The 12,287-nt window shown below is 46.9% G+C and overlaps 1 protein-coding gene across 1 annotated transcript in view; it reads right to left on the bottom strand.

Annotated features, from left to right (window-relative positions):
• Positions 1-1,651: 1,651 nt before the first annotated feature.
• LOC137532845 (vomeronasal type-2 receptor 26-like) overlaps positions 1,652-12,287 on the bottom strand; it is an 88,972-nt gene continuing 78,336 nt past the window's right edge. The window contains exons 6-8 of the mRNA XM_068257314.1: positions 3,226-3,311; positions 3,044-3,122; positions 1,652-2,550 (exon numbers count right to left, since the gene is read on the bottom strand). Of these exons, the coding sequence (XP_068113415.1) occupies positions 1,652-2,550; positions 3,044-3,122; positions 3,226-3,311 (1,064 nt within the window). The remainder of the gene's footprint in view (positions 2,551-3,043; positions 3,123-3,225; positions 3,312-12,287) is intronic.

The raw sequence follows: 12,287 nt of genomic DNA, 5'->3' as shown, positions 1-12,287 counted from the left end.
GAATCCACAATTTCTTCGAATCCGAATCCGGATCCGAATCTAAAAAGGTTCTCGAATATCTCGAACCTTTCGAATCCCGAATCTAACGAATCCTGCACATACGAATTGTGCGATCCGTGGTATAGTTGCCCGCAGTATAGGTAGCGAGGTAAAGGTGCCTTCAGTATAGCTAGCTAGGTATGGGTGCCTTCAATATTGGTAGCTTTCAGTATAGGTAGCAAGGTATATGGGCCTTCAGTATAGGTAGCAAGGTATAGGGGCCTTCAGTATAGGTAGCAGGGTATATGGGCCTTCAGTATAGGTGTCAGGGAATATGGGTCTTCAGTATAGGTAGCAGGGTATATGTGCCTTCAGTATAGGTAGCAGGGTATATGGGCCTTCAGTATAGGTAGGTAGCTAGGTATAGGGACCTTCAGTATAGGTAGCAGGGTATAGGGCCTTAAGTATAGGTAGCAGGGTATATGGGCCTTCAGTATAGGTAGGTAGCTAGGTATAGGGACCTTCAGTATAGGTAGCAGGGTATAGGGCCTTAAGTATAGGTAGGTATGTAGGTAGGCAGGTATAGGTGCCTTTAGGTAGGTAGGTACGTATAGGGGGCCTGTAGGTAGGTAGGCATTGAGGCCTGTAGGTAGGTATAGGGGCCTTTAGGTAGGTAGGTACGTATAGGGGGCCTTTAGGTAGGTATAGGGGCCTTTAGGTAGGTGGGCATAGCGGCCTGTAGGTAGGTAGGTAAGGATAGTGGCCGGTAGGTAGGTAGGTATAGTGGCCTGTAGGTAGGTATAGTTGCCTGTAGGTAGGTATAGGTGCCTTTAGGTAGGTAGGTATAGGTGCCTTTAGGTAGGTAGGTATGTATAGGGGGCCTGTAGGTAGGTGGGTAGGTAGGTATTGAGGCCTGTAGGTAGGTATAGTGGCCTGTAGGTAAGTAGGTATGTATAGGGGCCTTTAGGTAAGTAGGTATAGGGGCCTTTAGGTAGGTAAGTATAGGGGCCTGTAGGTAGGTATAGGGGCCTGTAGGTAGGTAGGTAAAGCGGCCTGTAGGTAGGTAGGTATAGCGGCCTGTAGGTAGGTAGGGATAGTGGTAGGTAGGTAGATAGGTAGGTCGGTAGGTAGAAATCCCTCGCCCTCCCGCCAACCCCCCCACGGCCCCCTCCGTCCCCCGTGCCTCCTCCGCTCACCAATGCAAGAATCTACTCACCTTTCCCGTGGAGCGCAGAGCGGCAGACCTCTTCGTTACTTCTTTGTTCCCTCTAGTGGCCGGACCGGCTCTTACTGATGACGTCATTGTAAGAGCCGGTCACTAGGGGGAACCAGGAAGTCGGCGAGAGGTCTGCCGCTCTGCGCTCCGCGATAGGTGAGTGGATGGAAACTATGCGGGCAGGGGGGGCGAGCGGAGGAGGCTCGGGGGGGGTCGGAGGTGGACGAATGCGAGCGGCGGATGCGCGGCGATGCGGCGTCGGGATTCGGCGGATTCGTATAGTGGAAAATGGCGTCGGGATTCGAATCCACAAATCTCGAATATTTCCTAATATTCGAGGGATTCGTGGATTCGCAGGATTCGTCGTCCCACCCCTAATTTAAATGCAAGTCGAATGATAATCTGTCTACATTACAGAAAAGCATTCTCTACTGACAAACCTCAATATGGAATCATTCATTTCTCTCCAGTTGGTTTTCTGGTGTGAACCTGGGTGTTTAGGAGTATATGGTAACATTTTGGGAGAAATATACATCCTAGCAGCCCAGAACTTGAGGTGAGTATAGCAAATATCTGCACAGCCACCATCTGCTTCCCTCTGGTGCTCAGATAGGCTGGGATCATGGCAATCCAGACACTGCAGAACACCAGCATGCTGAACGTGATGTACTTGGCCTCATTAAAGCTGTCCGGTAATGTCCTTACCATGAAAGCCAGAACTAAGCTCACACCGGCCAGAAGCCCCATATAACCCAACACAAGATAGAAGAAGATTGCTGAGCCCTCATTACACCCAATTATGATCTTCTCAGGAGAGGAGAACTTGTCATACTCCTGATACGGAGGAGACACTGACAGCCAAGTTACACAGATCAGAACTTGGACACAGGAACAGGACACAACAATAGCATTAGACACTTTGCTTCCCACCCACTTCCTCCAGATAGTGCCGGGTTTGGTGGCTTTGAAAGCGATGCAGACTTGTATGGTCTTGGCCAGAATAGAAGAAAGAGCAATGGAGAAACATATTCCATATAAAACCTGTCTCAGCATGCAGGTTATATCCACAGGATGAGCCAGGAACAAGAAGACACAGAGGAAGCTCAGCAAGATGGAGGTCAGGAGGATGAAGCTCACAGTCCGGTTATTGGCCTTCACCACTGGAGAGTCCCAATGTGCTCTGAACAGTTTTATTATACAGGATGTGATAGCAGAACATATTACAGCCACTAAAGAGAAGAAGATTGGAAGAAAGTCCTCTTTATAAGACAGGAACTCATAAGGTTTGGGGACACAACCTGATTTCTTCTCATTGGGCTTCTGATCATCGGGACATTTCCAGCAGGTCTCACTGTCTAGAGAGAAAGAGCATGCTAACTTATTAATGTCTACTATGGAAATATATCTAATACGGTATATAATCAATATTTTCAGACCATGACACATGATCACAAATAGGCTCATAGACTAGTAAACATCTAACACTGTGCCTCAAACTGATTATATTATCTGCAAGTAAAGCCTAGGACACACTACCAAGAGTGTTTGTTGTTGTAGATGTAATGCCAAATCAATTGGTGATTTTGAGTACTCAATCGGAAATGTGGACAATTGGAAGTTAAGTGTGCTTACATACAGTATGTATGGGTTTTCCCTTTCAATTTTGCTTGGGTTTCCGATCATGTATCGATCTGAAAAGCAATAAATGTGTTTAACCTCCTTACTGGAAACCCTGAGTCAGGCTCGGAGTGGAAAACCGCAGCTCAGAGCGGTAACCCCAAACCTGACTTATGGAAGCCACCAGGAGATTTATTCAGAGCATACCACACAGTGGGCTTTGTAACTCACCTCCCCGGGGATCCAGATGTTGGCAGCCGTTCTCCTTCCGGTCCTCAGAGGCTCTGGATCCCTCTGGTGAGATCCCCGTCTGTCATCATGATGACAGTTATCAATCTCACAAGATGAGGGGAAGTGAAGGGATCAATCGCAATGTATTGCTACAGCCTTTAACCACTCTGTGACTACCTAACGCAGGATGGAGGCTGCAGAGTTGCTTCCTCGTTCCTCCAGAGAACCCGTTCCTCCAGAGAATCCAGCTCGCACGAGTACCAGTTCACTGCAAGAGGAACGGGGAGACAGATGAGAACAACCTCCCAGCGGCGATCGGAGCTGACAGGTTGTTGGGGGGGACAAGAAGCGTCAATTTTATTTTGTACAGCACTGCAATCTACTGCAGCATTGCACATCGGGCAGCTCTGTCACTGAGCTGTCCCCAGGAGAGGCTCACAGTCTGATCCCTCTCATAGGCTGATTCCTATGAGGGGCGATCACAGGGATTGGATCTTGGGGGAGAGAGGGAGGGAGCGATGGAGGGAGGGGGGAAGAAGAAAATATTTAAAAATAGGTTATTTTATTTTAAAAAAAATATATAAAAAAAAACATCAAAGCAGCAATCAGATGCCACCAACAGAAAGCTCTGTTGGTGGCAAGAAAAGGAGGTAAGATTCATTTGGGTGGTACTGTACAATCGAGCACCTCCATCTATAATGAATCCACCCAGTTTAACCGCTTCACAAGTGAGGGGTTTTACCTTTTGAGCACCAGAGCAATTTTCACCTTTCAGCACTCCTTCCATTCATTCGTCTATAACTTTATCATTACTTATCGCAATGAAATGAACTATATCTTGTTTTTTTCGCCACCAATTAGGCTTTTCATTAGGTGGGACATTATGCCAATAATTATTTTATTCTAAATGTGTTTTAATGAGAAAATAGGAAAAAAAATTGGGAAAAAAATCATTATTTTTCATGTTTCGGCCATTATAGTTTTTAAATAATGCATGCTACTGTAATTAACCTCCATGAAATTTATTTGCCCATTTGTCCCAGTTATTACACCATTTAAATTATGTCCTTATCACAATGTTTGGCACCAATATTTTATTTGGAAATAAAGATGCATTTTTTCAGGTTCGGATCCATCCCTAATTACAAGCCCATAGTTTATAAAGTAACAGTGTTGTACCGTCTTGACATAAATATTTAAAGAGTTCAGTCCCTAAGGTAACTATTTATGTTTTTTTTTTTTAATTGTATTTTTTTTCTTATTATTACAAAAAATAAATAAATTGGGGAGTGTGGGAGGTAATGAGTTAATTTATAGTGTAAAAGTATGTATTTGTATATGAAAAATGTTTTGGATGTAGTTTTACTATTTGGCCACAAGATGGCCACAGTAATTTTTTGTTCATGTGACTTGTAAGCGTCGGAAGTACAATGAGGCTGGGAAACTGTTTTTTTTTTCACAATGATCATGCTGATTCTCATAGAAGCAGCTGATCATTGGTGGGGTGCTGAGATCAACGAACAGGAATGGTTTTACCCATTCATTGATCTTCGGGCAAGCGGCCGGCGGCGTGCACGAGCGTGCAAGCGCACGCACGAGTGAGTGGGAGCACAGACAGCGGCAGTAGCGGTGGGAGGTGCGTATATATCTACTCTCCTGGTGGGGAAAGGGTGTTAAAAGGAGCATAGATATACACACGCGTGGTGGTAAACTGGTTAAACAAACACCCTGTCTCTCTCACAACTAAAACCTAAAACCTCTCCTGGTCTAGCCAAACCTAAGTTACTTTATGCCAGCTCAGTCTAAAGTCTAATAATGTTACGTTTGATTAACATGCTCTTCTGATACACCTAGATATAGGCGAGTCTCCTGACCTTGGCATTCCAGGTCCAGCTTGTCACCTAGGATCGCTACATACGCTTAAAGAGGATCCGAGATGAAAAACTAACTATAACAAGTAACTTGTCTATATATCTTATCAAAAGTTTAGATACTTTACACAGCAAATCTAGCTACAAGCAGCTCCGACAGTATGTGATTATTTATTCCTGTGATACAATGAGAGTGGCCATGTTCTGTTTGTCATCATTACACACAGGCAAGCTGCTCTGCATCTCCAGCCCTCAGCCTGTAAAAACTTCACTCCCCTCTCCTCCTCCCTCCTCCGCTGTGCCTCTGAAATCTCTGGCTAGTAACCCCCTACTCCTCCTGCCCAGACTGAGCTTCCATAAGCCCTTGCTGCTAAGACTTAGAATGCCAAGGCACTCTGGAGAAGCTGTGGGTGAGGCTTGTTTAGTTTATAGGGAATTACAGTATTAAAATAAAAACAAAAAAGTATTTGGCTTGAGGAATACCCTATAAACTATATGAAAGGAACACAATTATGCAATGAGTAAAAGTTTATCTCGAAACCACTTCAAGTAATGTATCCTAGATAAGTGGGCTGTGTGTTATACATCGTTCAAATCTGCTGAAATGACTGCTCATTCAGAATGAACATTGAAACTAACAAAGGCCTTTCCCTTCACTATCCACCTTTCTGTTACGGGAACAGTGCCAATGGCCTCCCAACTGCTTCTCCTCACACGGAAATGCCTCATTCATGCTAGATATTTATGACTGTAGAAGTTTGAAAAAAACGCCATGGCCCCATTTCCGAGGGGGTGGAGTAATGACCTAAATTAAGGAATAACAGCCAATCAGGTAATTAACTAACCCAGAGAACCACCACCCATCCTGGATTCACACTATACTGGAAAAAAAACTGGTTCTGCCTGCAAAAACAAATCCATTCTCCATTCACTAATCCATTTAAAGCGGTATAAAGCCCTGACATAATATTCAATAGAAACATGTTTTCCTACTTTTTATATGTCATACGGTTATCACATTTGCATTTGTGCATAAGTATTATTATTCATTTAGAAATTACAAGTTCCCAAAGTACACTTTTTTTGCTCTGAGAGCTTACTTTGTATTTTATTCATAACTGCTTTATTCATCTTCTAATGTAAGCAGACATGCTTTCGGATTGTCTGACTGTGTTCAGGAGAGTCTGCAGTGCTAGAGAAGTGTTTACATTACTCACTTGATACAATTAAGTAAACACAAGATAACTGTAACGATAGGTGTCAGCAACCAGAGAAAGAAACTGATTCTTGGCGATCTGCAGTATCCCCAAGAATACAGATATACCTGATTATTGGGGATCTGCAGAATCGCCAATAATCAAATATGTCTAACCTCTAGACACCTGAGTGAGTAAGTGTTTTGGTGCAACAGTAACCTTTGGACCACCGGGGTAGCAGGTGGTCCAATAAGTAGAGAAGACTCTACTGCAGTCAAGGACACCTGGAAGGGAATCCCAGACTGACAAGGAGCAGTGTTCCCTCTGTAGAGCAGGGGACCCCTGCGGGAAGGCTGAACACCCTGAGGGAGGGTGACAGCCAGAAGGCCAGACAGACCGGGTCGGCAACAGTGTATCAGATATGCAAGGTACCAAATCAGAGAACAGAAGACTAGTCAGGAAGCTACAGGTCATAACAGGTATCAGAAAGATCTAGTCTGAGGTGTGAGGTCCGTGATCTCAACACCCTGGAACTATGCTAGAGAATAACACAGATGATATACAGTATTCCTAGTCTGGGGTGTGAGGGCCGTGATCTCAACACCCTGGAACTATGCTAGAGAATAACACAGATGATATACAGTATTCCTAGTCTGGGGTGTGAGGGCCGTGATCTCAACACCCTGGAACTATGCTAGAGAATAACACAGATGATATACAGTATTCCTAGTCTGGGGTGTGAGGGCCGTGATCTCAACACCCCGGAACTATGCTAGAGAATAACACAGATGATATACAGTAACTGGCTAAGTGTGGATTCCCAAGTCCTCCTGGTTCCACCACACTGAAGGATCTGACTAAGGTCTGAGTGCTAACACAAAGGCATTTGCAACGCCAGACAACCAGCAACTGAACAGCAGGAGATATATATAGTAAAGCGCCCCACAGCGCCGCCCAGCTCCCATCAACCAATCACTAACTGAGCAGGAATCAGCTGACCACCCAGATCAGCTGATCTTCCTCCTATAGGTATAAAGAGCTTGTTTTGCAGTGCGCGCACGTAGCTCTACATCTGTGTGCACCACCAGCTCCAGACAGCCCAGGCACACGCCGCTGCGGGGAACCCGCCGCACTGGACGCGGAATCTGCCACCCCCTCGTCAGAACATGTGGCGGCCCCCACGCCATTCCTCTCATGTGCACCACCAGCTCCAGACAACCCAGACGCACGCCGACGCGGACAAACCGCCGCATCAGACGCGGAATCAGCCGCCTCACTGCCAGAACACACGGCGGCTTTTCCGCTATTCATCACAATAACATTATCTCTAGTTCAGATGCATCCAGCTTTCCTGGCAGGGTGCTTCTAAAACTTTGTACACCCGTCGGGCTGTAACCAGCTACCAGTCGTCAGACCCGCCTGCGGGGCGGTCGTTCTGATGACAGTTTGCCGGTGCGTAAAGTCTGCCATCAGGCTGATAAGGCTGGTTCTGACTGATCCACTCAGCAAATCGGTCAAAACCAGCCTTATCAGCCTGACGACAGACTGTTCACACCGGCAAACTATCATCAGAACGACCGCCCCATGGGAGGTCTGACGACTGGTAGCTGTAAGTAGTGTTGGGCGAACAGTGTTCGCCACTGTTCGGGTTCTGCAGAACATCACCCTGTTCGGGTGATGTTCGAGTTCGGCCGAACACCTGACGGTGCTCGGCCAAACCGTTCGGCCACATGGCCGAACTAAGAGCGCATGGCCGAACGTTCCCCGAACGTTCGGCTAGCGCTGTGATTGGCCGAACGGGTCACGTGGTTCGGGCCCGAACGCGCTCTGATTGGCCGAACGGTCACGTGGTTCGGGTAAATAAATACCCGAACCACGTCATATCTCCGCCATTTGTCTGTGGGTTTAGCTTTGGGTAGGCAGGCAGGGTAGTTCGCTCTCCAGCCACGCTAGCCAGGGTCCCCCCCAGTCATTGTTTGTCGCTGCTGGGAACAGTAGTACACCGCTCGCTCAGCCACACTATATATAGCATTGTTTACTGCCACTGTGTACCTCGCTCAGCCACGCTATATATATAGCATTGTGTTTTCTGACACTCTGTGTACACGGCTTAGCCTGACTAATATAGCATTGTGTGTACTGCCACTGTGCACCTCGCTCAGCCACGCTATATATAGCATTGTGTTTTCTGACACTCTGTGTACACGGCTTAGCCTGACTAATATAGCATTGTGTGTACTGCCACTGTGCACCTCGCTCAGCCACGCTATATATAGCATTGTGTTTTCTGACACTCTGTGTACACGGCTTAGCCTGGCTATATAGCATTGTGTGTACTGCCACTGTGCACCTCGCTCAGCCACGCTATATATAGCATTGTGTTTTCTGACACTCTGTGTACACGGCTTAGCCTGACTATATAGCATTGTGTGTACTGCCACTGTGTACCTCGCTCAGCCACGCTATATATAGCATTGTGTTTACTGCCACTCTATGTACACGGCTCAGCCAGACTATATAGCATTGTGTGTACTGCCACTCTGTGTACACCGCTCAGCCAGACTATATAGCATTGTGTGTACTGCCACTCTGTGTACACGGCTCAGCCAGACTATATAGCATTGTGTGTACTGCCACTCTGTGTACACCGCTCAGCCAGACTATATAGCATTGCGTACTCTGCCAGTCAGTGTGTATATTGCTGGGATCAGTAATACTCCACTCACCGCCAACCACTATATGAGCTCACCATGAGTTCCTCAGAGACCTCCGCTGTGAGCAGCACTCCCAACAACAGCAACAGCCAACGCCCCACGCAAGCTATAACATCCACTACAGCAGCCAGTGGTCAGCAGCAGCCCTCTCCGGAGGAGAATGTTGTGTCCATTGGTCCGTCGCCAGAACGATTAATGAGGGCTGCCATTGAGGAGATGATGGGGCCTGATGTGGAGGAGGAGGTCGGGCTCAGGCCAGCATCCCAAGTTAATGTTGAGGACGATGAGGGGTCTGTGTCTGGGGATGTTGGGGTGGCAGAGGTGGTGGGTGGGTCAGACTCAGGAGAAGAGTTGTATGATGAGGATGATGATCGGGACCATCTGTATGTGCCTCAGAGTCCGACCCCGGAAAACATGTTGTATCGTGTGTTTAGGTACTAAAATCTGCGTTCCCACTTCCCAGTACTGCCTGCAGTGCCCGGGTCCACGGATCCATATAATTTTTTGGGCAGCACTATCAAACTGTGGTACTATGAGTGAGTTGCCATGGTCCTTCTGTGCTGCCTGTCACACTCACCGTCTGTCTGCAGATGGATTGTTCAACACAGCTACGCCATCTGACATGTAGTCCTGGACCTTGACCATCTTCTCTAGGCGATTGGTGTTGGAGGACGTGGAACTGCCCGATTGCTATTCTGTGGGCTGCTGCATGGGTGTCAGAAAATGTTCCCACTCCAAGGACACTGCCAATACCATTCCCTTTTGGGCACTAGCAGCAGCTTGTGTTCTTTGCTGCCCTCCTGGTCCTCCTGGGTTTGCTGAAGTCAGTCTGTCGGCGTACAACTGGCTAGAGAAGGAGGAGGATGTCAATCTCCTCTCTAAAGTCTCCATCCTCAAGGGCCTGCTGGAATTGTTCCATTTTTGACCTGTCTGACACTTTCTTCAATCAGTTTTTTAACATTGTGTTTGTATAAACTGGGTATAAACCCAGTAATTGGTGTTGTCCAGATTCCAGAATAATGAATAATAATGAATAGTGAATAATGCGCGGGCCGCGTTCAATGCAGTCTAGCATGAATTGAGCCATGTGTGCCAGAGAGTCCTGCCAGACTCCTCTATCTTCATGTTCTTGTAAGCGTTGTGATTGTTGTGATGCACCATATTCGTCACCAGCATCACTTTCTTCCTCTTCTGCTGTCCTTTCCCGCTAAATTGTGGAATTCCAACGTGCACCGCTCTGTCCCTCGGCAGTGGGGGCATCCAATTCCTGCTCCAACTCCAGCTGTTCCTCGTCCTGTTCTTTGTCATAGCTGGGACCAGCGTTTCCTGAGGCAGGTTGCCTGATGTTGGTATCATCACGCTGATCGTTTTCATCTTCAGAATCCCCCACTTGCATCATGCCAGCGGTTTCCATCTTCAACATTGATTTCTTCAGTAAACACAGCAGTGGTATTGTAATGCTGACTGTAGAGTTGTCACTGCTCAGTCACGCAACGTGGATTGCTCAAAATTTTGGAGGACTTGACAGAGATCCAACATGGTGGCCCAATCAGATCCACAGAAGCTTGGTAGCTACTAGCTGCTGGAATGCGCCTCGGCACTGCGCAAAAGCGTGCTAGCATGTGCAGCGTAGAATTCCAGCGCGTAGGCAGGGACATCACCCAGCGAGCGATGGTGCGCTAGATTGAAGCGCTCCTGCATCTCTTGGTGAGTCCTTCAGAAGCGGTACTGGACTTTTAACAATGTTTTTTTTTTTTCCTTCAACAGAAGATCTGCCACGTTGGAGTGAGGAGGACGCCGCCGACCCCGACACCAAGCTGAACCCCGGCGAACTCCAAGCAGAGGATCTTCAGGAACCCTCAAGGCTTTGAGCAAGCTGAGGAGGATCAGCAGTCCCGACGAGACCTCTCCTCATATGCGACTGAGTGCAGTGGAGCTCCCCAGAACAACCTCTCAGTTGTCACTTTGTCACTGGTCACTTTGTCACTTTGTCACTTTGTCATTTTGTCACTTTGTCAGTTGTCACTTTGTCACTGGTCACTTTGTCACTTGTCACTTTGTCATTTTGTCACTTGTCACTTTGTCACTTGTCACTTCTCACTTTGTCACTTGTCACTTTGTCATTTTGTCACTTGTCACTTTGTCACTTGTCACTTCTCACTTTGTCACTTGTCACTTTGTCATTTTGTCACTTGTCACTTTGTCACTTGTCACTTCTCACTTTGTCACTTGTCACTTTGCCATTTTGTCACTTGTCACTTGTCACTTTGTCATTTTGTCACTTTGTCATTTTGTCACTTTGTCACTTTGTCACTGGTCACTTTGTCACTTGGTCACTTGTCCAGATGATCTCGGTACACCTCCTGAGATTCAAATTCCTGCACACATTGCTCTGGGATTTGGGTGTGATGAATGATGCATCTAACTGGCCACCGGAGGCAATTAAGGCCTTCAAAACATTGAAAGCAGCTTTCTGTTCCGCCCCCATTTTGCGTCATGTTGAGTTGTTGACGTCATGTTCATCCTCGGCCTCGCCTTGCATTTCAGTGCGAGGTGCATTTTCCACAGAAAAAGGTTGTGAATCCGGGCACAACATTTGTGGCTGTTCCATTGACCTTTCACAGGTAGAAGATTGTGGGGGTGGGAATAGCTCCTCCGAATAGCCCATTGTGTCCTGAAAACTACTCATTGCATTGCTTTGCGCACACATTTTTTTGTCCTCATGCAAGGCCTGAGTTGCACCTGAAAGCGTGGCCTTCTCCTCCTGCGCCTCCTCCTGTTCCATCACATCTGCTGCTGCTGGGTTAGCGTTGACGCCCGGTCCCTGTTTATTGAACCTCTTATCTTTATTACATTTATGACTGCATGGCGGTAAAAAGCATGCTATCCGCACGCTTCTTGTCCTCATGCAAGGCCTGGGTTGTTGTGTCTCAAAAAGCATGGCCTTCTCCTCCTGCGCCTGCTCCTGTTCCATCACGTGTGCTGCTGCTGCTGGGTTACCGTTACCGGTCCCTTTTCCTGGAACCTCTTCTCTGTATTACATTTATGACTGCATGGCGACAAAAAGCATGTTACCTGTCCAAAGAAACATGACATTTTCCACATTTAAAAGACAGTTTTTCCTTTGAAACTTTACAATCAATTTTCTCAAAAACTATAAGCTCTTTTTCAAATATTTTTTTTCCTCTTGTACCCACTCCCAAGGTGCACATACCCTGCTAATTTGGGGTATGTAGCATGTAAGGAAGCTTTACAAAGCACGAAAGCTCGGGTCCCCATTGACTTCCATTATGTTCGAAGTTCGGGTCGAACACCCGAACATCGCGGCCATGTTCGGCCTGTTCGGCCCGAACCCGAACATATAGATGTTCGCCCAACACTAGCTGTAAGAACCTATACATTGGTTGCTATTGGCAATAACACTACACCTTCGTTCGGCACCATATCACAGGAAGTGTGATAA

The sequence above is a fragment of the Hyperolius riggenbachi genome, chromosome 1 (assembly GCF_040937935.1).
Source record: "Hyperolius riggenbachi isolate aHypRig1 chromosome 1, aHypRig1.pri, whole genome shotgun sequence".
In the NCBI taxonomy this organism is placed as follows: domain Eukaryota; kingdom Metazoa; phylum Chordata; class Amphibia; order Anura; family Hyperoliidae; genus Hyperolius; species Hyperolius riggenbachi.
Note: the sequence above shows the minus strand (reverse complement) of the source record. Positions and strands in the feature narration are given on the sequence as shown.